Genomic DNA, 26,112 nt, shown 5'->3' with positions numbered 1-26,112 from the left:
GAAACAGTACAGGAAGGCAGTCCTGAAACCATTTTGACTCTCCCAAATTGACCAAATGTTTCTCTGCAAGGAGGGAGGAAATGTCTCTGTGCCCATCAATCCTGCCTTAAGAGCACATTTAAGGTGTGGATAGGGTGAGCATGTGACCTGGATTCAGGAATTAAGTAGTTATAATAAGAGTGGCCAAAACCCAGATAATGCAATCAGGTAACCTGCCAGACGGGAGATAAACAACACACTCAGGATTCTGTTTTAGACCGCCCCCTGTGATGTATGTATGATGTTTCTGGGGGGTGGTCTGGAGTTTGAGGGTGGGCAGTTTAAAAGGTCTATATAAGGGCCTTTGTTCTGGGTTCCTCCTCCCTCCGGCATCTGGTGAGTGAGGACCCTGTTGCAACAGTTTAATAAAGATGAGGCTTACTAGCTGCTTTGCTTCTCAATATTCTCTGGTTGCTCTTGTTATTTTCTCCTACCGATAGAGGACCTACAAAAGGACTCTGTATGGGCTCTTGGGGACCCCATAAGGGAAAAGGAGCAGGTTTTTTTCTCATAACAGTACCTAGTTGACCACTGTGGGACCAGGATGCTTCTCGAGTTGGGCCAAGGGCCTGATCCAGCAGGGCTGATATGAAGAAGTTCCCAAGGGAAATAAATCCAGCAGGCCATTGCTATTGGTTTCTTGATAGCTTTAGGACACCCCAGCCATCCATAAGACCAGGCTTCCTCAACCTTGGCCCTCCAGATGTTTTTGGCCTACAACTCCCATGATCCCTAGCTAGCAGGGCCAGTGGTCAGGGATGGTGGTGAAGAAGGAAGGTGAGGACAGGTGACCTCACCTAGGCCCGAAGTCACCCCCCCCCCCAAGCAGGCTCAAAGCTTCTCAAAGCTTTTCAAAATCATTTTCTCAGCAGCTAAGCATCAGAAACATTCCACTTGCTGTAACTAAAAGATTGTAACAAGGTAGAGAACAGAGCCCATTGTCTTCTCAGGCCTTTCTCAGAACCACATTGCAACTTGCTTTCTCTCCGGGAACCATGCCAAAGCACAAGAATGAAACAACGGGAACACTCTGAAAAACCCCTCACCCCCTTTCCTGCCAAGAGTCCACAATAGTTCCAAGACAGCTTTCTGTTCATGCTCAGAGGAACCTCAACATGGGGCAGGACTCCTGAGGGAGGAGAAAGGAGGAGGGAACTGGAAAGGGGTATATATGCTTGTGCACATGACTGTGAACTCATGCATGCTTTTTGTGAGTTATCACACTTGCTCCTTCTACCAGTTCATGGATGGTAGAAATAAAAGCCTTTTCTCCGAAACTATTCCTTGAGTGTCTGTTGACTCCCACTTCCCTTTCCCAGGCGCAATATTTTTTCCCACCCGAGGGCAAAGCCTCATAAGGCTACAGTGGGAATTGTAGTTTCAAAACAGCTGAAGGGCCGAGTTTGAGGAAGCCTGCAGCAGAAGACCATCCTTTCTAGAGAATAGCTTGCCTTGCGCTAATGAAATCAATGGAAATGCAAAACAAAACACACTCTCCCTGTCCCAGTTGGGACTTTATGCTTATTTTTTTCCTCGGCTATTAAGGACAAAATGAGACAAAGCGAGTGTCAGGGGCCTGTCCATGCTTGTCCGCTTGAACTCTGAGCAGTTCAGTAACGCGGCGTGTGACGCCCGGCCTCTTTTCTTTCTCCGGATCCGCTCCGTGCGCTGAGCGTCGCCGCCAAGGCCCCTCCCGTGGGCGGCGCTTCGCTAGGCCGCCGCCCGCTCCTCCTCGAAGCCCCGGCCCCCGTCGGCGCGCACTTTCCCCTGCCTGGGCCGGCCGGGCGGGCGGGCGGGCGGTCACCATGGGCAGCAAGATGGCGGCGGCCAGTAGGGTCGTTCAGGTAAGTCCTTTAAGGCGTTTTTGCCGCAGGAGACCCCGCTCCGGCTTGGCGCACGGCCGGGCCTCGCACCTCTGGGCCAGGCTTCGGCGGCCGGCGGCGGGGAAGCGGGTCCCTCGCCCCGTGGGACTAGCGGAGGCCGGTGCCCTTGGGCGGGCAGGGGGAGAAAGCGCAGGAGGGGAGGCGGTCGAGGGGGGATGCGCTGCCTGCCGACCGGGAGAGGAAGTCGAGGAAGCTGGGGCCTCGCCACCTTGTCGGCTTCGGAAGGAAGAGGCAGAGGTTTGTTGGGCAGCCTTTCCCGGTCCTTCGCCTGTCCTCCGCCTTTGCCCCCGAGGGTCCCAACTCAAAGCAACAGGGTCGCAATGCTGTCCTACGATGCACCATCATCTTCCTCATCGTCTCGGGATTAGATCCTTCTGTGCCCTGCAAAGCTGACTCCGGATTAAGTCTCTCTTGGGAAGTCTCAGCCCTCGTGTCAATGACAAGCCTGTCAACTATAAATAAGAGTTGAGTGAAATATCAGCGTTTGCAGTTCCCCTGGCAAAAGAGGGAGAGGCACTTAAAAAAAAACCAACCACAAATGAAAATAAACTGTTGGACTGGACATGTTGACGAGCAGTTTGACCCCGTTTTTGCTCACAGGCAATGCCTTAAAAGATTTCTGGCTGGTTTGGTGACTTGGAGAGAAGTGGCTCTGTCCGTTTTTAGTGCTTGGCACAGCGAGCGGGATGGTGATAATAACCAAAATAACTGGCAGTTTCCTGACCTTTAGCAGTAAGGTGGCTAGAGCCCCTTACTTAAATATTTGTACATCTTAAGTTTAGGGTGGAAAAGCAAAAGGTGTATAGGGAAAGGCATTGTTTGGGGTGCAAAATTTTGTGGGTTTTTTTTTAAAAAAAACCTGTAAACATCATTGCTAATAATTCTTTTAGTGCCACTAGTTTGGCTCTTAGATGGCTTTAAAAAGGAATTAGAAAAAGGTAGTTTTTCTATCATATTTCTGTTTTTTTAATAATTTTTTTTATTGGTTTTACAAAAAATTTTATAGACAATACAAACAAATAAAGAAACAAACAAACATGTATAATTTCGTATCCTTTTTTTTATAAACCTCACTTCTTCGACTCCCCCAAACCTCCCCTTTCTACATCCCAATTTCCAAAATTGTTTCAGCAAATCCTAACACTTGTTTTTATCAAGTTTGTCCCTTATTTATTCTTTTCTTTCACTTAATCTTTTGCAGCTGTAATCCCCTTTTTTCTAAAACCTCAACATTTTAGCATTCATTAATTTTATAATATTTCTCAAGATAAATTTTAAATTTCTTCCAATCTTCGTCCGCCATCTCTTTCCCCTGGTCGCGGATTCTGCCGGTCATTTCAGCCAGTCCCATATAGTCTATCACCTTCATCTGCCATTCTTCCAGAGTGGGTAGATCTTGTGTAGTTTTTCTATCATATTTCTGTCATGCAGGTTTTCCTTAATCCAACACACTTTACTCTTGCAGAATATAACTAATAATCTACATTTCAGACATCACAGCAGCTATAGACTGCCACTTGTGAGCAACATTCTATGAGGATAGCAAGTGATATACTTCCTGACCACCCCTTAGGTAAACAGTAAACAGAACAAAAAACCCTTTCTTCTCTGCAATAGAAATAATAATGGATAAAGAAACACTTCTGGAGAAATCTGTGCAATTAATTCAAGCATGACCACTGGACCTTGTACTTAGTGCTTGTTAACTATCCATGCAGATAAACCTGCTGCCTTGTGTAGTACAATAGTCCACCAGCTATGTTTCATTTGTCTTTGGATAGCATTAGATTGTGAATGAATAAGTGGGTAGTGTTTCTAGAGTTTACATGATAGGTTTTGTTCTTCAACTGCTCCAACTTTTCAAATATAATAGTTGAACTCTTCAAATGTCTTTGTATTTTGCTCCCAAGCAAGCCAATTTGCATTCTATCCCATTCTACTCAGAAGCCACTGCTGTTGCCAATGTTCTGTTGCAAAAGGAGTTGGGTTGGGCTCCCCACTAAAATGCCATTTAGCAACAGTGCTTGGTGGATTACACCTTTTCTTTGCAAGAAAATGTGAATATGTATATTGAATTGCTGTCCTAGTTATCTTACATTGCCTTCCATTTACCTGTTTTACTCTAGGTAGTGAAGCCACATACACCCTTAATTAAGTTTCCAGACAGAAGAAGTACTCCCAAACCTATAAGTAAGTATCTCTTTTTGTAAATGTATGTTAATTTTATCTAGTAATGTTTAGAAAGAGTTTAATCCCAGGCTTGTGTATTTATAAGTATGCTTTATTGGATTCCATGTGACCTACTTCCATGTAAGAGTGCATAGGATCGCAGCCTTAGTCACCATATTTCTTTTGCTTAGACTGGAAATTGGTGTTAACTGACATTTGCTGTATCTTTGAACATACCATTCCAAAATTCCCCTTTTCACTTAAAAAAAGTTATTTTTGTTGTTTTTTCTGCAACAGAATAACATGGCTATTACTCTGAATGCTTTATGATCTAGGGTTTCCTGAATATTTTTGCTAAAGTAAATGGTTTAGAACTTGTCTCTTGTTCCTTCAGTACAGGAGCCTCTACAGTCAAGAGTGCCTCTGCCTCATGGTTCAGCCTCACAACTCTCTGCAGGAGGTGGGCCATCATCATCTACAAATATTTCATTCTCCAGTAAAATTCAAGGCACACCTGACACTTCAGAATTAGTAAAAACGTTACCTCAAAAATATAGAAGGAAACCCATGTCGGTGGAAGAGATGGAGTATATCCAAGTAAGGTCCCAGAGGTTTCCTATATAATTTATTCTTTGCATTTGTTTTACTGGTGACTGGGGGTGGCCGCCGAGACCACATAACATCGGTCTTGAAAGACCTACATTGGCTCCCAGTACGTTTCTGAGCACAATTCAAAGTGCTGGTGTTGACCTTTGAAGCCCTAAACGGCCTCGGCCCAGTATACCTGAAGGAGCGTCTCCACCCCCATCGTTCTGCCCGGACGCTGAGGTCCAGCGCCGAGGGCCTTCTGGCGGTTCCCTCATTGCGAGAAGCAAAGCTACAGGGAACCAGGCAGAGGGCCTTCTCGGTAGTGGCGCCCGCCCTGTGGAACGCCCTCCCATCAGATGTCAAAGTGATAAATAACTACCTGACATTTAGAAGACATCTTAAGGCAGCCCTGTTCAGGGAAGTTTTTAATCTGTGATATTTTACTGTATTTTTGGTTTCTATGTTAGCCGCCCAGAGTGGTTGGGGAAACCCAGCCAGATGGGTGGGGTACAAATAATAAATTATTATTATTATTATTATTATTATTATTATTATTATTATTATACTGAAATATCTAATATGTTGCCTTTCTTTTATAAATTGGACACAAGGTGGTCATTAAATGAAATAGTTTAAACAGTTCCAAAATAAAAGCCTAGGGCAGTCAATGGGAATGTCTGCAATCTAGTGCTGTGTTGATAAAACAATAACCAGCATTTAAACGGTTCCAACAGCCTCATAGCCAAACAATAAAATAACCATTAGGTGAAAAACCAAACTGTCAAAACCTGGATAATAAGACAGCCTAGTGCCTAGAAAAAATTAGGTCGCCAGGTGTATCTTTCTTGGGATGAAGTTCCACAGATGGGGTGCAACTGCAGAAAGGGACCCCTCTCTCCTAACCTTTTCTAAACTTCACCAATTGGGGCAGCTAGAGAAAGTTTCTGATGATAAAAACACAAAAACTCTGCTGGATCAGACTAGAGACCTATGGATAGTCCACAAGAAGGACTTGTTGCCAATACCTCTTTTTCATTATTGTTTGTCAGCAACTGGTATTCAGAGGCCTGGTGTTTCTGTTCCTGTAGATACTGTATATCACAATTATCATAATCATTATCATCTATTATTTGTACCCTGCCCATCTGACTGGGTTGCCCCAGCCACTCTGGGCAGCTTCCAACACACAAAAAACATGTTTTTATGTTTTCTGTGTTGTGACTATGACGATCAGTTTCCAGGCCAGTTGATAGGGAAGTGGGTGAAATATTGTGGAAGCCTGCTCTTAGACAGCCTGGCTTTAAATGTTAAAAACAGCAGTTTGCATTGTTCCCAGGAACAACCTGAAAGCCATTGTTGATCTTTAGAGCAGGTGTATGCTTGCATAACAAGCCATGATCTGCAACCTAGCTGCTGCAGTCTGAACCAGTTTAAATTTTCAGAGGCAGCTCCATATATAATGTGTTATGGTAATCAGCCCTTTGTGTCACTAAAGCATGGGTAACTTGTGTAGGAGAGTGAGTAGCTGGCATAAAGGTACTTAGCGCTATGAAAACAATCTCAGTATGCAGTATCCCTAGCTTCTACATCTAATATCCCTGTAGGAGTGCAACCCCATACAGTACAAGATAGCATATTCAACGTCAGATAAGATACTACTAGGTATCTTATCTTTATTCAGCTCCAGTTTATTAGTGCCCACCCATCACATTACTGCAGGTGTGGAAACCTTTTTATTATTATTTATAATTTTTATTAAATTTCCAAATTGTACATTTCAAAATAAACATTTAATACAATACCATATATCAGTTGACATACCATCTTCTCCTTCCATGGTTCATTTTACTTATCTCTCATTTCTGCGTATTTTACTATAACCATTTTAGTCAATTCTCCAATTTACATCATTCAATTATTAATCACACTGTTGAGTTTATCTTAATGCTGCCACCATTTTCAGTTGTACACAGTTGTTTTCTAAAGAATCAGCAAAAAAAATTCCACTCCTCTCTAAATAAAAATTATTCTTGCTCTTGTAATCTATAAGTTAAACCTGAAAATTCTATCATCTTAAGTTGCCAATCTTCCTTATTAGGGACCTGCCTCACTTTCCATCTTTGAAATAACAAAACTCAAGCCGCCGTTGTTGCATACATTAATAGATTTCTCTGATATCTGGGAACGTCAGTCCAAACTATTCCTAACAAAAATGCTTCAGGTCTTTTTGGGAAAGTTGTTTTAAACATTCTTTTCAACTCATTGAAAATCATTTCCCAATATTCCTTAACCTTGTTACACATCCATTACATATGAAAAAAGGTTCCTTCAATTTATTTACATTTCCAGCACATATCTGATTTTGCTTTATACATATTAGCCAACCTACTCAGAGTTAAATGCCATCTATGAATCATTTTCATATAATTCTCTTTCAATGTATAATATGCAGAGAATTGGAAATAATTCTTCCAGAGTTTCTCCCAGAGGTTTAAATCTATGTTATGCCCTATATCCATTGCCCAGTGGGCCATAGAAGCTTTAACTAGCTCATTGTTTGTTTTCTATTCTAGCAATGTTATACATTTTAGACAATAATTTATCCTAATTCCATAGCAACACTTTCAAACTGTGAGCTTTGGTCCAAAATCCATTTTTTAGTCTGTTTTAAACAAATCATATAATTGATGGTACTGTAACCAATCCATAACTTGGCTCCTTACTTCCTCCATTGGTTTCAACCCGGGTTCGCTACCTGTACAGGTGTGGAGAACCTTTATCCTTCCAGGTGTCACTGAACTACAACTCTCATGAATCCCAGCACATCACCCAGAACGATGAAGTTGTAATTTAGCAATGTCTGGAAAGCCAAGTGTTCCCACCACCTATCTTAAAATGGCTGTTCAGAACATCCGCTGCTTTGCTTGGACAAAAAGGAGAAATAGCAGTGGGTGTCATCCACGTTTTGATGACACTTTACTCCAAATCCCACATGACACGCCTGGATTACATGAAATAGTTTCATGTTCAAGATTGCAGTGTTTGGGGGAGGACACTTAGTGCACAACTGTGGGTTGGGCCCAAGGGACTCAAATTGATATTGCTTTGAGAAATACAGGCAGGCAGTTAATATACTGGACCCGTAAATAGGAAGTGGGATATAGCACACTACAGAAAAGTCCAAATGGCAACAGAAAAAATATGTGTGGCTTGCTGTTATTCTGTATATCCCTATAAAGTTAGACATCAGTCACTTTATCCAAATGCAAATGGATATCAGTGCAAGAATTGATTTTTCTTTCTGTTGAAATATAAATAACCAATATTTTTTCTTACAGCGTGGAGGTCCAGAATAACGCACAAGACTCCGGTTAGCTACTGGTGTACAACAAACTCTTATATTCACAACAAAGGCCTTCCTCACTCTCTGAATGTTATAAAAGTCTAAAAGCAAATAGCTTTGTTAAAGGTATTTCACGAAGGATGAGAAGGTAAATGCTTCTTCAGAAAGTGGCGGTGTCCTAGAACAGAAGACCATTCTGTTTTGAGTAATTGTGACTCCACTTTATACAACTCTACAATTAAAATTTTATTTTATTTGTTCTACTTAGCAATAATGGTTTTGTTATCTCCTTTGTAGCTGTTGTTGATACACTAAGGAAGAACAGCAAAATCTCGTTGTGTTTTCACTGTTCATGTAATGCCTGTCTGGCATGAAGGAAAGCAATATTTGTTTCTTCTCTCCAACAGCATCAATCATGTCCTTTGGGAGAGTTTTTTTAAAGGGTGGGGGATATAAGAGACAGTATCAAGACAGAACTTGCAGGTGTTAGTGGATGAATTGTATTTATTAAACATCAGTTACATATTATTGCAAACTAATCTGCCTGCTCTTTTGGAAGGAAATACAGGCCTCCATTCTTGACAATTCCACTTGTAGGTACTACTCTCACTCAGCCTGCTTGTCAGATGAAATGTAGTCCAAATATGCAGAAACTCGTTTTAAAATGTATCTCTAAGTTATGCTAACGACTAGAGGTTTTTCTTTTGAAATCTCAAAAGAGTAAGAAATAAAAATGTTTGCACCATCTACTCATCAATCAAGTTTAGTATTGATACTATCCTTTGGTCTCAAAATGGACTTTGTTCCTGTGCTCCTCATCAGTTGTGATGTGAAATGAGGATCTTCTGAAGGCTCAGGTGCCCATTTATTTTAATGAAATGAGGCATCTATCAGTACACATAGTAGTAGCCAGAGATACCCTCCCAACACCAGTGTCACTGTTGCTTATCTATAGTAAGGTCAGGCCTACCCAGTTATATGGCTGGGAGCACTACAATCAATCTGACACTCCTGCTGCACGCATGTCATCCTGACCTTGCTCCTGCTCATCTTTGTGCTTTAGAAATATAAGTTCAAGCTACTAACATCAGTTAGAGTTAAGGCCTGGAACTTTTTTTCCAAGTTTGCAAGGATCACTGGAAATGGTTTCTGAGTGGGGGTGGGGGAGAGGGGCAGGGATTGATAAAGCTGTGTTCTTAAGTGAGAATTCTATAAGTGGAAAGTGTTGGAAGTATAGGGAGATCCATTTATGTATAAATTTCATTGTAAAGAGGTTTCCCATCTATTGCATACAGCTTCCAGACAAAATAAAAAAAATTCCTTCCAGTAGCACCTTAAAGACCAACTAAGTTAGTTCTTGGTATGAGCTTTCGTGTGCATGCACACTTCTTCAGATACACTGAAACAGAAGTTGCCAGATCCTTCTATATAGTGAGAAGGTGGGGAGGGGTATTACTCAGAAGGGTGGTAGGAATGGGAGATTGGCAGATAGCTGAGATGAGCCTGTTGACGACTCTTAACGACTGCAAGATAGAAGGTGCTACTGGAAGGAATTTTTTTATTTTGACTATGGCAGACCAACACGGCTACCTATCTGTAACAGCTTCCAGACACTGAATCTGGAACTTTTTTAAAATGCAAAGTATACGTGCTACCACTGAACTATAGCACTTCTTAAAAATAAATGCATGAATGAAATCTGCCAAGGAAGGCAATAAACACGCCTTGCAAATAAAATGCTGGTCGCATCCACATTGTAGCAGGATATCTGCTTCCCTTTTGATTCCCTGGTCATCATGAAATGACATTTCCGTTTGAACAAAATGGGTTCTGCTCCAACCTACATCAAATTGTGGAATCTTCTAAATGTGATGGGTTGATTACAAATAAAGCTGCAACTGTTAATTTTGAAGTGCTTATTTTGCTCTTTAGTTTATCTACAAAGTGGCCTTAAATCAAAAGCCACAGGGTATAAATCCTGAAAATAAATAGAGTAATAAATGCATCTTTTGTTTGGAAAGTCCAAACAACAACAACAACAAAACAATCAGGATGTGCATGCCTACTTATTTTTTGGAATTTGCTTCTGAGTAAATAAACTTGTATCACATTGTGCTGCATTTATATTTTCTCAGATTCATTTGTGTGCAAACAAACATGCATTTATTATGTTACCTTTACTGCTCTAGTCAGGTGTAGTGGCTGCCTTGGCACTTGGGAACTTGAAAAGAGGGAGCTGCTTGAGCAAAGTGGTTGAGGTTCACTGGAGCTTGCTCACTCCCCTATAGTTTTCACTAAACTATGTGCATATACTTGCCAACTTATGATTGCAATTTATATATGATCCAGTGCAGTGGATTGTGGTCCATGAAAGCTGATACCATGTTAAATACTCATTTTTCAAGCAGGCATGACACCTGTGCCTCTCCAGGTGTTGAGTTCGACTTCAGCTCCCACCAGCCTTGGTCAGCATAGCCAATGGGAGTAACAATACCTTGTGGGCCACAGGTTCTCCACCTCTGTTTAAAGTGCCACAACACTTGTTTTTGTTGCAAGACTAACACTGCTTAACAACAAGCTTCCCCACCCCTCTCTTTTGGGGTGGCAGTGACAGCTGGGAAACAGGAATTTAGACTTTAGCAAGATGTGTAAGGGCAGCAGAGGGCTCTCACAGAAGCAATGAGATGAGTTAACAGGGTTCCCCCCCAAAAAAACTTTTCACCTTACTTGTTACGATAAAACAGCACACACCCTACCACTTCTGAGGGCATCAGGCCAGCTCACCAAGTCAAAGGGCTGATAATATGATATGCACAGTTGTACATCCAACTGATAAGGTCTGACTGCTGATGCAACTGCTTCTCTCTGCCCAATGGGAGCACTGGCCCTGCTGCAATCTGAAGGGTGCTTTTGACTAGCAAGCCCCCCACCTCCCAGCAATATTAACAATGGAATGCAGTTCTGGTCTGTCACCAGCTGATCATCCCCAGTGCCCCTCCCCACCCCAGGGGCACACTTACAATATGGGGATACTGGAGTTCACTGGCAAGGTGCTTTTAAACGTGTACAAAACAGACTAAAAATCAAGACAGAGGGTTTCTCTGCCGCTACCTTTCTTTAGGCGGGAGAGGCACGAGCAAACTTGCAGCTTCCCAATAATCAGTTATGTCGAAACCCAGAATTTATCCCCTCTGTTTTTTTAATGGACAGCCCTCACTAGCACTCCTGGGTGGGCGGAGAAGTTGCGACCCGAGAAGAAAACCACGGGTTTTTCTATACTCGTAACAGCTCTATAAGGGATTTGGCTTGCTCGTCTATCCTTTCCTATCTCTGTGTTGAGAGGCTGCTGTCACGACCGGCGGAAACCTCGGAGGGGCGGGGGGAAGCGTCGTTTGCCCGCGTGCGTGGCGCATGCGTAGAACGCGGTGGGAAGGCCGGTGGTGTACGGGAGAGGGGGAGGAGCCGGTGTCGCGCTGGTTTCCTGGAGGCGTCGTAAACCTGACGGTTTTTAAATCGCGCTTGGTCGGGATGGACGCCCGCGCGCGTGCGAAGCGCTACGAGAAGTTGGCCTTCCTGGGCGAAGGGCAGGTAAGCCGGACTCGGCTGAGGGAAGGGGTAACGGCCGGCAGCAGCAGCAGCTTCCGTGGGGCTCCGGAGGAGGCGAAGGAGAGGCACCGCCTGATGGAGTTTTCAGGGTTAGCCGGGGCGGGAGCTGCGGACGCCCCTCGTTGCTCCCTCCGAATAACGGCGTCGCCTTCAATGCCACCTACTTAAGCCGTCGCCTGCGCAGAGTTCACCTTTTTTGAGATCGACGACACGCAAACTTTCGCTCTTTGATAATAATAAAACAGTATTTCCACCCCAAACCCCACTTGCCCTTCGCCATAAAGGCCCCAGAGGACAGTGATGCAGTTAAAAATAAAGTGAAACCGATGTCTAACGCAGCGCCCAAAATACAGTTTAAATAGGAAAATAAAGGTCTCGCCTATCAAAGGCCAGGTTAAAGGGTGCAGCTTTAGCATAAAATGAAAGCTGCATTAAGCACCTCTGCAGAGGGGAGGAAATTCCACAGTTTGGGGGCAGTCACGGAGAATCCCCTCTCCAAAAAAGCTTGAGAGCAGAGAAACTATGAAAAGCCGCCCCCTCTCCCTCCTAATATATAAAGTCGCAAGTCTAACTCCACTTCCCTGGGAATAAGCCCCATTTAATTTAAGAGAGGTTACTTCTGAGTATACATGGCTGGGGTAGTGCCATAGGTGTATTTATATTATAGGTTGTGGAAAGCATCTGGAGATGGGCAATAGGCATTTTTCCCCCCAGAGATTTGAAGGCTGTTTGCTCATTCCAGTTTCCCAGGTTTGTATTTCAGAAACCTAAAGCACCTGCTTGACTGGAGATGGCACATTCAAAAGAAAAATATCTGTTCCATGAGAAGCCTCTGTCAAAGCATTTTCAATGTGGAGTCAATGGCTTAGCACCTAGAAATATTGGCTGTTCACAAAAAATAAAGGAATGGGTAGTTGACAGGCTGCTCCCAAAATTGACTTTGATCTGTCCTTTGATGTCATGAAGGCTTAGGGCAGCAGCAAAATGATCTGTTAAAAAGAACCTGTTAGATATGCTTGTGTAAGCAGTTTGTTGCTCTGATCAAATCTACTTACAGCCAGACCTTTTTCTCATCCAGCTTTGGACAGAGAAAAGTGTTTTCCTAGCCACCCAGTTGTTACCCAATGGTCAAACCTCACTTACAATGGATAATAATTTTTTGAGGGGCAAGGTTTGTACCTTTTCATACTTTAGCCAGAAAATAGCATATGTCTTCTGTATCACTGATATCTCTGTTTAAAGCTGTTGCTTGACCATCTGGTTAGTAAACTTTTCCAAAATGGAGTTTGAAGGTTGGTGACTAGAGAAACAGTGGACAGTTGCAAAGTAACCAACAAGGAAGTAGGAGGTCTGCATTTTGCAACTAGCTGGAGCGAGAAGGTAATGATGGGGAGAGAGACTCAAAAGTAGTGTCTGGGTTTTTTTGGGTGCTGATGTTACCGGCTGCTGGAGCTGGCTGTCTAGGTCCTGCCTGCTCCTCTATATACAAAATTATATTTGAAATGAAATTGGGAAATCAAACCCTGTAGTGCAGCCACTGAACTTCCTTCTTAATAGGGATATAACAATGTAATACTTTCCTGCTTTGTAGAAAGCCTTCCTGTATAGGATAATGTTCATTATGTGGGTAGATTGTCATATGTGACATTCTTACGTGCGGCGTTCTCACATTTATGTACTTTGAGGTTTGTACTGATGTTTGAAACAGCTTTGCTGGGGGTTGGACCAGATGACCCTAGTGGTCCTTCCAATTCTAGAATTCTAGGATTCTGTAATTATGCTGTATCTCTTTCCCTTAGTTGCTGGTACTGACCAGCTGAGAGTGACATTAAAAGGAATGCATAGCATTTAATGAGTTAAAAGTGTTCAACATTGTTCAACATTTTTACTGTTTTTATTGTGATCATTTGTATTTATTATAGCATGCCTCAAGATATTTTATAGAAAAGAAGACAAAACATTTTCTAAACAAAAAGCAAGGCTGCCGCTATATAATTAGAAAACTGATTTTTAAGATGTGCTCTTTTTCTCTTTAGTTTGCTACAGTTTATAAAGCAAGAGACAAGAATACAAATCAAATTGTTGCTATTAAAAAGGTGAGTTAGCTTTATTAACCTGACAGCATACCTAAACCATGATTTGTGCTGACCATAGCTTGGAATCCTAGCCACATTGATGATATTTTTATTTATTTATTAAGCAACTCATAAATTGTTCATTGATATATTCAATTGCATTAACTAGGGCTGGTCTGCCCATGAGGCTGACTGAGGCAGTCAACGCAGGCAGTGGAATCCTAAGCAGTAATGTCCCTGCAGGTGCTTCGCTTACCCCTGCTGCTACTGGAGAAACAAGAAGGTGCAGCAGCAGCTTCCAGTGAAATCTCACAAAATTATTGTGAGCTTTTGTTGCCACTGCTTCTCTTCACCACTCCAGGTGGTGGTGGGCAGCCTGCCTACTGCCACTGGAGAAGTAAAGAGAAACAGCTTCAGCTTCGGGGTTCTGACCATGCATTTTGTCTGACCATGTTTTATGTAATTGTGCAGAGCTTTAGTAACCTAGAGCAAGTAAAAGCTGCAGTCTAAGCACACTTAAATAAATCTCTCAGAAATTACTTCCAAGTAAAAATACATAGACTGAGCTGTCAGTCAGTTTAGATACTTATAGAACAACAGACGTAGCCTTTGACGTGCCTTTGGTAATGAGAAATATTGTCTTAATTAAACCATTTTCTTATTTTAGATCAAACTTGGGCATAGATCAGAAGCTAAAGATGGTAAGTTTTTGAAATACACATATATAAATGAACTATTTTGCATATGCTAGAATTTTGCTACCATGCCGGTAAATGACTTCCTGTTCTTTTCAATTTTGAGTGGAAGAGATAACAAATGAGATCCATGTAATTCTTTGTTTTGAAGTAGACCAGCGGCATAATATCCATACTCCACTGGTCCTTTGGTGATTTAGATAGAAAACATTCACAATTTTTCCCTAGTGTTCTTGTTTTATTTTTATCCATAGATATAATTTTAAGCAGGGACATGATTTTTCTAGAAAATTTTGAATTGAAAAACATTCTGATATCCTAGTGAGTGATCCAGTTTAACATGCTTATTTTACCTGTAGTTAGTCAACAGATCTAAAGGGGGGGAAAGGAAAAACTGCCAAGTAATACTACATTTGTAATTGGCATCTTATCATTGTTTCTAATGAACTTATGAAGTGGAACTTTTTCAACGTAAAATTAAAGCCCTGGAAATTTTCCTGTTCCGTATCACTAATTTGAAGTAGAATGTACTTCTTTATGTGAACTGTGCATTCCATCAGTTAAGCAAGCTTATATTCAGTTTAATTTATTAATTATATTCTGTCCTTTTATTTTAAATATTTTAAAATATTTAGTTATTTGTTTAATTTATAGTTTATCCTTCCTCCCAAGAGAGCCCAGTATAGTAAAACAGTACATCATTACAAGAACAAAGCAACCTCAATATAAAATATCATTTGTAAAAACTTTTAGATACCAGTGCTAAGATTTCATGTAGGGCATCTTGGAAGTATGTTACTGTTTAAAAGCTAGCCTATTTTTTTAAGTGCTTACAGTCATTTGATAAACAAGAAGAGAATGGCAATGCCAAGAGATAGTTCCACAGTCACAGCACTACTGCTGAAAAGCCCCTTTCTCTTATCACATCCACCTGATTTCATGTATGGATGGAGCAGAAAGTGTGGCTTCCAGGAGTTATCTCAGAGGCTGGACAGTTTCACATGTGAGCAGGTGGGTCCTAAAATAACCTGGTACCAAGCTGTTTAGAACTTCAATGGTGACTACCAGCACTTTAAATTGAGCCTGTAAGTAAATGTTGAAATGAAATAAGATTGGAACATGACTACAATCTTCAAATGGCAGACAGTAGTCTAGCAGCAGCATTCTACACTAGTCCAAGTGTCTAGACATTGTTTAAAGGCAGCCCCATGTAGAGAACATTGAAGTAGTCCTGCCTAGTAGTAAGTAGGGCATTGATAACAGAAGCTTAGTTCCATCTTTTCAGGAAGAGATGCATCTGGCAAATCAGCTGCTTCTAGCAAGGCAGTCCTCTTCATTCCTACCACCTGCATATCCAAGGAAATCAAGGGACCAAGGCATACCCCAACCCACATGTTGGAAAACAATCTGTTTAGACATACTAAACTGTTAGAGCATACTAAGTCGTTTGGGTGATGCTGGGCGACATAGTGAAGAACAGTGACTAAAATACCTTGGACCTGATCCAATGTAAGTTCTTGCTTATCTATTGTTGAAGCAAGAAAGATGTGAATTAGCCTCTCCTTTTGCCCATGCCATTGCTTCCTCCCTAGTATAGAAACACTGACATTTGAGGGAAAGTTTTATGACACCTGAAAAAGTACCTAAATCTTGTTTTAACTACAACAAACTGAGCATCTTCTTCATTCAGGATGTGAGGGAATGGGAATTACATTGTTCCGAAATACATTCATTGCCTAGAATATTTGAAGCTGTGTTCTGGAGCTTGAATCTTATCAGAAATATTCACCAATATGAAATAAAATAGTAGCAGCCTCTTGTCCACAAAATGTTACGCTTAGTCTTCATGAACATTATTCCCAAGGTACAGAGACCTGCTCACCTGAGCTAGGTGACTTCAGGATTTGAATCTCTAACCTCATAGGCATAAAACTAGCAGGTATGTGGCATAAATAATTGTGGCAAAAGTACCAATCGCTGCTCCCTATCACCCAGGATTACTTTGAGCCACTAGTACCACCAAATTCATACACTATTGAGGGTACAGTTCTATTGTTATTGTCATGATTCTTATTTCAATTCAGGTATAAACAGAACAGCCCTTAGAGAAATAAAGCTACTGCAGGAGCTTAGCCATCCAAATATTATAGGGGTAAGTACAAAGTGCTGTTTGAAGGGAATATTTCTGTATTAACAATATTTAAATACTATCCAATAACAAAGTCCTCTGGTTGGTTTATAATAACAGTGAAACAAAACAATAACTAATAAAAGTGAAGCAGAGAATAAAATCAGTATAACAAACTCTCAGCAACACCCAGATATGATAGATAGATAGATAGATAGATAGATAGATAGATAGATGAGAGTTTAAAGGGCCTTGGAAAATAAGTGTTTAAATTTGAGGCCCTCTTTATACCTGAGACCCAGGTCAAATTTCCCTTGCCCTTCGAACTTCCCTCTGATTGGCCATGCCTAAATGTGAAGACTCATAAACTATCCTTTTCCCAGGCGTTAGGAGTTTCTGTTGCTATGAAAAGCAACACAAAAATGTGCCAGATTCAAGAAGTACTGAAAACTGGCTGCAAGGGAAGAATGAGGAGTACACTTCTGATTTTTCTTCCTTTTCAGGATTGGGTTGAAGTTTCAAGACATGGCTTGAACTTTTCTGAGCATGCTATCATAGGACTTCAGGACTGGGAAAGATGGGTGTGGTTTGCCCCCAAACAGCCTGGCAGGCCTAGTTAAGGAAATTAAAAGGGTGGTGAGACTCAGTCACTCTGCATTGCCTGGAGTGCTGTAAGCCTGCCAGGGCACATTAGAGAGGATACGTTGACCAGTGTGCACACACATATTGGATTAAGGACATACTATCACACCAATAATTTGAGTGTATTTCTCTTCCAGCTTCTTGATGCATTTGGACACAAATCTAACATTAGTCTAGTATTTGATTTTATGGAAACTGATCTAGAGGTAAGATTGCCATTAACTGGCTACTGACTTAATTTTGTGGCTGATGATTAAGCTTTTGCTTTGTTTATATATTGAAACCAAAAGTCCTGGGGGAAAGTTATAAGAGTTGGAGAAGAGACATGGAGGAAGGGGGTGGTAGAAGAGAACAACAGAGAAGGCAGAACAGTATGCCTCTTCTTTGCATCTATTTTTAAACTGTAAACCCCTTGGGGTTGGGATCATCTCTCATACTTTCCAAAGAGTTGTGCAGATAGGTGGCGCTGTATCAATACTTTTTAACATAAGCAGAATAACAGGTTTTATGCATAAATAACTCATATGGTAGGTTTTGTGTATCTGCTAGAGAAAGCAGGCATACACACATTTTCAGCAGCTAAAGAGTAATACAGACTTCATTTGAAGGGAAATAATTGTAATTGCTTAGGATGCCACCCACTTAAAGGAATTCTCATTACTAGCGAGAAAACATAAGAATATTAAATACAAAGTTCACAGAGAATTTGGACAATTTGGTCAGAGTTCAGAACAGGAAGTTGCTATAATCAATACTTTATTTATATAGGTCTAACAATGTAGATAGTGAAAATACTGAAAGTGAGGGCATTACCAATCACATTATGATAATCAATTCTATAGCATTTCTGGGTCAGAGAGAGTGATTTATCTAAGGCTTGCTAGTTGATGTTTTGTTATTGGGGACATTGTGTACCTCAACAGATCTTTCTCTCTAATTTTTCTGGTGTTTTTTTTTAAAGCATTAAGCTTCTGCAATTTGTAAAATGTGATATATATTTTACAGGTTATAATAAAGGATACTAGTCTTGTGTTGACACCTTCTCACATCAAAGCGTACATGCTGATGACACTTCAAGGTTTAGAATATTTACATGAACACTGGATCCTTCATAGGGTAAGGAACTCTAGGAACAAAAAGAACAGCCTTTAAGACAATGAGAAATGGTTCCCATTAAGGTGTTTGAGATGGAAATGTGATTCTCCATGTAAATTATCTCAGTCTTAACAACAACAACAAAATGTTTCTTGGTCCCTTTTGATATATATTTTTTTAATGCCCCAAAATCTGAGGTTTCAAACTGGTATATAAAAAAAGACAGAATAAGTAGTTGGGATATTTTACCTTTTAATAGGTATCGGCAATTTGCGTGCAACATTTTTAAAAAAATGAATCCAGCTTCCAAAGCCTTCTGATTATCAGAGGCACAAATGGATATAAATGGCAGTCTAATTTACCATAGTCTGATCAGCCATTGTAGTTTCTATCTAGTGCCTCAGTTCTATGCAATCCTATTGTCACTGCTTTCAGAAGCATATTTCTGGTTAAGGTGAACCTTTGATCACAAAGCAAAATATTAAGTATTCTCAGCGATGGCATATTCATGTGTTTCTCCTTTAAGGATCTTAAACCGAATAACCTGTTGCTAGATGAAAATGGAGTTTTGAAACTGGCTGACTTTGGTTTGGCAAAATCTTTTGGAAGTCCTAACAGAGTTTACACACACCAAGTAGTAACAAGGTAAGAGAGAGATCCCTCAGGGAACACATCTGGCCTATTGGTATGACAATTTCATCTGCTTGCCCAATCACTATGTGTACATGAAGATAGGAACTTGAATAAGACTGCCAGTGTGTTGCAGAGTTTAGAGTATCATATGAGGACTGGAAGACCCTGGTTCAAAAACCACACTCTGTGTCATGAAGCTCAGTTATTCTAGGCCAGGGGTCAGCAAACTTTTTCAGCAGGGGGCCGGTCCACTGTCCCTCGGACCTTGTGGGGAGCCAGACTATATTTTGAAAAAAAACAAAATAAACAAATTCCTATGTACCACAAATAACCCAGAGATGCATTTCTACACATTCTACTCATGTAAAAAAAACGCTGATTCCTGGACTGTCCACAGGCCAGATTTAGAATGTGATTGGGCCGGATCCGGCCCCCAGGCCTTAGTTTGCCTACCCATGTTTAGGCCAGTAAGATAGGTTAGGTAATCCTACCTAACCTATCTCACAGGTTTGTTGTGAGGATAAAGTGGGGAGGGCCATGTACACCCCCTTCAAATATTAATTGCATCCACTTTTGAATGCCAGTAAATTGTGCAGTACTAACTTAAACAGCTACTTTGTCACCTTTTTTGGAGAAAAAAAAGATTAGATTTGCACCATTTTCTTACAGAAAGAACAAGATAAGATGTAAATCTTTAGGCACAAAATAGGATAGTGTTTGTACTGAAGGTACTGTGCACAGCTTATAAATGGAGGAGGGAAATGCAGCATGTCTTAATTTGTTTTTCAGGTGGTATCGAGCTCCTGAGCTACTGTTTGGTGCTAGAATGTATGGTGTAGGCGTGGATATGTGGGCAGTGGGCTGCATATTGGCTGAATTGCTTCTAAGGGTAAGCTCTCAGTAAAGCTGTCAAATGAAATTTTATTCTGCTCTTGTGCAAATGGTTTATCTTCTGGCACTTTTACATGTAGGAGGAGTGCTGGAAATGCAATCTTTGTTCTGGGAACCCTCATGTTTGCTTTAAACTGAGCCAATGCCATTTGCTTACCAGAAAAATTCAAAGATTTTAGGGCTGAATTTCTTTTTTGTAGGAGTTCAGAACAAACCAATCTTGAAAGCCACTGTATTCATCTTTCTATAGGTTCCATTTTTGCCAGGAGACTCTGACCTGGATCAACTCTCAAAGATATTCGAAACCTTGGGTACTCCGACAGAGGAGCAGTGGCCTGTAAGTTTTTGAGTTAACAACCTTGTAACAAAAGCTGGCAGGGAGAATTGATGGAAACTTGATTGTTTTGACTTGCTTGCCTGTTTGACTAGCTTTATACTTAATGTGTGTTTACAGGTGAGAGGACCATTAATGACTTTTAACTATTCATTATGTGGGTGCTGACTTCTCTGTGCTATATTTCTTTCTCCTCCCCCTCCCCCCCCCGCCTCAATAGGGTATGACCAATCTTCCAGATTATGTGACTTTTAAAAGTTTCCCTGGAATGCCACTTCATCACATCTTCAGTGCTGCTGGTGATGATTTGCTAGAACTGCTGCAAGGCTTATTTACATTTAATCCTTCTACCAGGGTCACAGCTACTCAGGTATTTAAATTTAAATTTCCACCCATTAGCTTAAAACTGTTTCTGTCAGTATTTAGCAAAAATAAGTTCTGCACAAGCAGAATTGCTTTATTTAATGGAGTGTATAGTTCTTCCAGGGGCACCTCCACAGATTTTTATTGTGATATTTTAGCAGTGAGTTCCTAAACAGGTTTGTATCTAGACAACCATTTCAGCTCTGTTTCTGATGTCAACTGATCTTTCAATTTGTGTTCTGCTACCTGCTTCATGAAGTAGAAAAATGGATTACATCATTTGAGATGAAAAATACACCTGTCAGAGGACTGCTCTGAAAGTCTGAATTCAGACTGGGATGCTCACCAAATAGCTTTACCCAGTTTCAGGGGGGAAGAGAAGAGCCACCCTTTGCATTTGGCCAGTGCCACCAATCCCATTGCTCCTGGAAAAGACTAACCAAAGCAACTGAGCAGTAAGAAGGGGAAGAGAGAGTGAGCTGGGCCTGAATATTTTGGTTGGGGGCAAGAAGCAGCAGCCTGTTTGACCTGTCAATATTTAGTGGCCAAGATCTTTAATCTTTTTTTAAAAAAACTTCTTTTTATTAAAGATTTTCTTGGGTTACAAAAGTAGAATAATAGAATCATAGAGTTGGAAGAGACCACAAGGGCCATCAAGTCCAACCCCCTGCCAAGCAGGAAACACCATCAGAGCACTCCTGACATATGGTTGTCAAGCCTCTGCTTAAAGACCTCCAAAGAAGGAGACTCCACCACACTCCTTGGCAGCAAATTCCACTGTCGAACAGCTCTTACTGTCAGGAAGTTCTTCCTAATGTTTAGGTGGAATCTTCTTTCTTGTAGTTTGGATCCATTGCTCCGTGTCCGCTTCTCTGGAGCAGCAGAAAACAACCTTTCTCCCTCCTCTATGTGACATCCTTTTATATATTTGAACATGGCTATCATATCACCCCTTAACCTCCTCTTCTCCAGGCTAAACATGCCCAGCTCCCTTAGCCGTTCCTCATAAGGCATCGTTTCCAGGCCTTTGACCATTTTGGTTGCCCTCCTCTGGACACGTTCCAGTTTGTCAGTGTCCTTCTTGAATTGTGGTGCCCAGAACTGGACACAGTACTCCAGGTGAGGTCTGACCAGAGCAGAATACAGTGGCACTATTACTTCCCTTGATTTAGATGCTATACTCCTGTTGATGAGGCCCAGAATTGCATTGGCTTTTTTAGCTGCCGCGTCACACTGTTGGCTCATGTCAAGTTTGTGGTCAACCAAGACTCCTAGATCCTTTTCACATGTACTGCTCTCAAGCCAGGTGTCACCCATTTTGTATTTGTGCCTCTCATTTTTTTTGCCCAAGTGCAATACTTTACATTTCTCCCTGTTAAAATTCATCTTGTTTGTTTTGGCCCAGTTCTCTAATCTGTCAAGGTCGTTTTGAAGTGTGATCCTGTCCTCTGGGGTGTTAGCTACCCCTCCCAGTTTGGTGTCATCTGCAAATTTGATCAGGATGCCCTTGAGTCCATCATCCAAGTCGTTGATAAAGATGTTGAATAAGACCGGGCCCAAGACAGAACCCTGTGGCACCCCACTAGTCACTCTTCTCCAGGATGAAGAGGAACCATTGATGAGCACCCTTTGGGTTCGGTCAGTCAGCCAGTTACAAATCCACTGAGTGGTAGCATAGTCAAGACCGCATTTTACCAGCTTCTTTACAAGAATATCATGGGGAACCTTGTCAAATGCCTTGCTGAAATCAAGGTAGGCTACATCCACTGTGTTCCCTTCATCTACCAGGCTTGTAATTCTGTCAAAAAACGAGATCAGGTTAGTCTGACATGACTTATTTTTCAGAAATCCATGCTGACTATTGGTGATCACAGCATTCCTTTCTAGGTGCTCACAGACTGTTTGCTTAATGATCTGCTCCAGAATCTTCCCTGGTATTGATGTCAGACTGACTGGGCGGTAATTATTTGGGTCCTCTCTTTTCCCCTTTTTGAAAATAGGGACAACATTTGCCCTCCTCCAGTCTGCCGGGACTTCGCCTGTTCTCCAGGAATTCTCAAAGATGACTGCCAGTGGTTCTCAGATATATACAGCGTATATACAGAGTATATACAGCGTTTCTGCTTTCAGTTCATAAAGTTCTTTCTACAGGTCATTTCTATTCAATGTGAGACACTAATGTAATAGTATAAAGTTGGAGGAGAAGAGAGGTGGAGGAAAGTTGTTCCCTATGGCTCAGACAACAAGCAAAAAAGGAGGAACAGGGTGCCAAGCCAGCAACTTCACCACTTGTGAACCTGAGGCCCACAATGAGAACCAATATGTCAATTGGCCCAGAGTGTCTGTGGCAGAATGCACATCTTCCACAGCAGTCTTATCATTCTAGTTGTCTGAACCTATTCAAGTTTACTTCATAGTAAATTAAGCGGGACTTAAATCCAAGTACATAGTTTTTGCAACTTGGGGAGACATGTATTTTGAGCTCTTTGTTGCTTTTTAAAAACTCTTACTGAAACAAAGGGCTGAAGCAGCCCTCTTTCCTGAGCCACGAATTGAGAGCTGCATATGAGAAATGTGTTTCTAATTGCTTGTACCTTTTTATTATTTGAACCTGTAATTATTCATTGTGGATGTTCCTTCTGGTCTTAATTTCCCTGGTTACTTAATTGCAAGTGTTTCTTGGTACAGACCAGTGATGTGGAAACTTGTTCAGTACTACAAGCCACATCAAAAAGCAAAGTAAGACTTTTTAGTTGTGCATAATTACCATAACTTGGCTATAATTTGAAGGCAAAGCACAGCAAAGCTAAAGATGGTGATCCTATTACATTTATGTTACAGTCTACTGCATATCCCATAAAGTTAATCCTTGAATATTTTTTGCTGCAGTTCAAAAGCTATTTGCTAACACAAATATTAATTGGGAAACCATGGGAAGAGAGGGAAGTAGCTGGATGAGATGTCAGGACTGCAGAATTTTTATTCAGAATGTACATGCAATCCATATGTTCTAGTGCTATACAATTTGTTTCGTCCAAAAGGAGTTTATTTAAGCATTAACAACACTATAAAAATGTGTGTTTGCCTGGATGCAATACACAGAATTATTTGAGGACAAATATAGGTGACCAGAAAACTTGTTCCAGTCAGATACAAACCAGGCAAATATTGATTATATTATAGGAGAAAGTTCACAACTAAAAAACATTAAGCCCAGGGCTATGTGTACTCCACTCTGGGGTAGGGAAATTGAGAAATTGCATATGCAGTCTAAATTATGTGCCAAAAAACTAAATTATACAACTTGAGCCATTTCGCATTTGCTATTTTGCATAATTCTAGTTTGAGAAGAGGGGTCCGTGAATTTCTGCTTTCAACCACTGTATATCTTATTCAGCATTCCTCTGACTTTCAGCATGTATTGCTTTCAAAAATAATCAGAATGATAGTATATGCACAGCCCTGGCTGTGCCCACATTTAAGAAAACGTGTCCTTTGTAAGAACACAACACACACATGCACACAGAATCTTGCAGGGGGAAACCTCCACAGAACTGATATTGTGAGGAACCATAGGCAGCCTCAGTGACCATAGACGCTATCCATCGCCACCACCACTGCCACCCCTCACACTCTTTATAGAAATAGTGTCATTTCTAAATACAGTAGTGTCATTTTTTATTGTTATCTCATTCTGTTCTCTTGAAGGCACTAAAACAGAAGTATTTTAGCAATCGGCCAGCACCAACACCTGGAAGCCAGTTGCCAAGACCCAATTGCCCTGCAGAAGTCTTGAAAGAGCAACAAAACCCAGCTCCAAATTTGAAAAGGAAAAGACTGGATGGAATAGATCAAGGTAGCAACATTTTTAAATAGTCTCTTCCAATGTTAAGTGTAGAATTTAAACACTTATCATATGTCCAGATATGATTTCTCACTATATCCTTTCCTTTGCCTGCTAAAAACATTTTTAGTCATGCCTACCCAGAAAAGCTGGTGTGAATTTTAATATTTTTTAAGTACTTTAATTTCTTGTATGTTGTAAAGTATTGGTCCCCCCACCCGGTTTTATGATTCTATCTTTTGTATACTACTTTGAGGTTTTTTACAGTCAATCGATGTATAAAATTTATATTTATTTATTTCACAATGTAACATCTAATTTGCTAGCCTGGGCCTAGAAACACTGGCCTAGAACATCAGTGTGCATACCCTAGCTGACTTAAGCCATTCTAACCAAAGGGTTGCAACGTTGTAGGGTTGCTCACACCAACTTTTGCACTTAATATTGCAATAATATTTCAGGGGATGGGAGTGTGGCTAGCTAATCATTATGAGATCAGGAGAGATTCTCAGTCTTGCATTCTTTCACTTCATTTTGATACAGATCTTCTTGATTTTTTATTTTTTCCCTTTGAAACTATTTTATTTTTTCCCTTTGAAACTAACTATGGTTTAATGGAAGTGGAAGGTTTAATGGCAGTGGTTTAAACTATGGTTTAATGGCAGTGGAAGACAGGAGTGCCTGGCGTGCTCTAGTCCATGGGGTCACAAAGAGTCGGACACGACTAAACAACTAAACAACAACAACAACATGGTTTAATGTTAGTACGCATGTAACACTAACAACTGTTGGTTCCCCAAAGGGAGAGAATGTGTTTATGATATGCCAAGCATGATTTAGAAGATCAGGTCTTCTTACATCTGCTTGAGATGCAACAATTGTTCTGCCGTTGTAAGCAGCGAAGTCTAGGCTTGACAAATCCTTGTGCAGTGCACCTAACATGGGCAGGTGTCTAAGTGGAAGACGTCAGCTATGCTATTTTCAAATGAGACTTTTAGATGAATGATGCTTCAAGAACCTGGCAAAAGCCCAGAGATTCTTCCTTATCTGTTCCAGTCCCAAAACCTATAACCTTTGCTGGCAGATGGTTACAGAACTGAGAAGAGCAGAGAAGTATCATGGACAGGAAGCAGACTGTATTGGAGACACAGTAGGGACACTGGAGACACCGCTAGCTTGATTTTGTACTTTCTGAAGCAGTATTCTTTCTCTACCCACCCACAGTTGAAATGGAAATGGACAGTAAAGTTTGTTCTCCATATGCTAGCCCACATTTTGACACTAACTAAAACAATGTAATTGTGATAAAAGTTTGAAATAGGTTTGGCACAAGCAATCTTACTATTGCTGTAAGACATAAGAAAAAGAAAGACAAACTGATGTGCATTAAACTTACCTCTCTCTTCCCAGGGTTACCAAAAAAATTGGTGTTTTGACTACTGTGGAAACAGGGATATTGAATATTTCTGCTGCTATGAAGTCTGAAAAGATCAAATAATGTGAAAACTCAAAAGTCACAATATGGATTAAAGCGTAATTTGTAAATGTAAACATGTAAAATGTGTGTAGTGTTAAACTCTAAAAACCATGTATTTTTATTGCTTTGCTTTTTTAAAAAATAAAAAAGTTAAAGACTCACTGGTTAATAATATATAATAGGTGGGATATGGGAACTTGGCATATGGTACTGATGCATGAGACCTTGTGCTAGAAATGCCCTGGGGGCTGGAATCCCAGATGCAGAGATTGGAAGTCTTGGTAGGGATGAATCTTTGTTTCCCCAG

At 40.9% G+C, this 26,112-nt stretch overlaps 1 protein-coding gene across 2 annotated transcripts; it reads left to right on the top strand.

Moving 5' to 3' along the window:
• Positions 1-1,706: 1,706 nt before the first annotated feature.
• Positions 1,707-25,966, top strand: CDK7 (cyclin dependent kinase 7). 2 transcript variants are annotated; one of them, XM_081213395.1, is made up of 14 exons: positions 1,707-1,883; positions 4,049-4,112; positions 4,486-4,688; positions 13,665-13,724; positions 14,371-14,404; positions 16,483-16,550; positions 17,306-17,374; positions 18,174-18,284; positions 18,790-18,908; positions 19,686-19,785; positions 20,038-20,124; positions 20,342-20,491; positions 24,193-24,340; positions 25,739-25,966. In XM_081213395.1, the coding sequence occupies exons 1-14, from the start codon at positions 1,845-1,847 to the stop codon at positions 25,762-25,764; spliced, it is 1,278 nt and encodes a 425-aa protein (XP_081069521.1). In that variant the 5' UTR covers positions 1,707-1,844; the 3' UTR covers positions 25,765-25,966. The 2 variants fall into 2 exon arrangements, with proteins under 2 accessions (XP_081069521.1, XP_081069520.1); XM_081213394.1 differs by lacking the exons at positions 1,707-1,883; positions 4,049-4,112; positions 4,486-4,688 and adding an exon at positions 11,419-11,610.
• The last annotated feature ends 146 nt before the right edge of the window (positions 25,967-26,112 follow it).

This window comes from Podarcis bocagei, assembly GCF_964188305.1.
Source record: "Podarcis bocagei genome assembly, chromosome: 11".
NCBI lineage: Eukaryota > Metazoa > Chordata > Lepidosauria > Squamata > Lacertidae > Podarcis > Podarcis bocagei.
The sequence above is the reverse complement of the archived record's forward strand: the minus strand, read 5'-3'. Positions and strand labels throughout refer to the sequence as shown.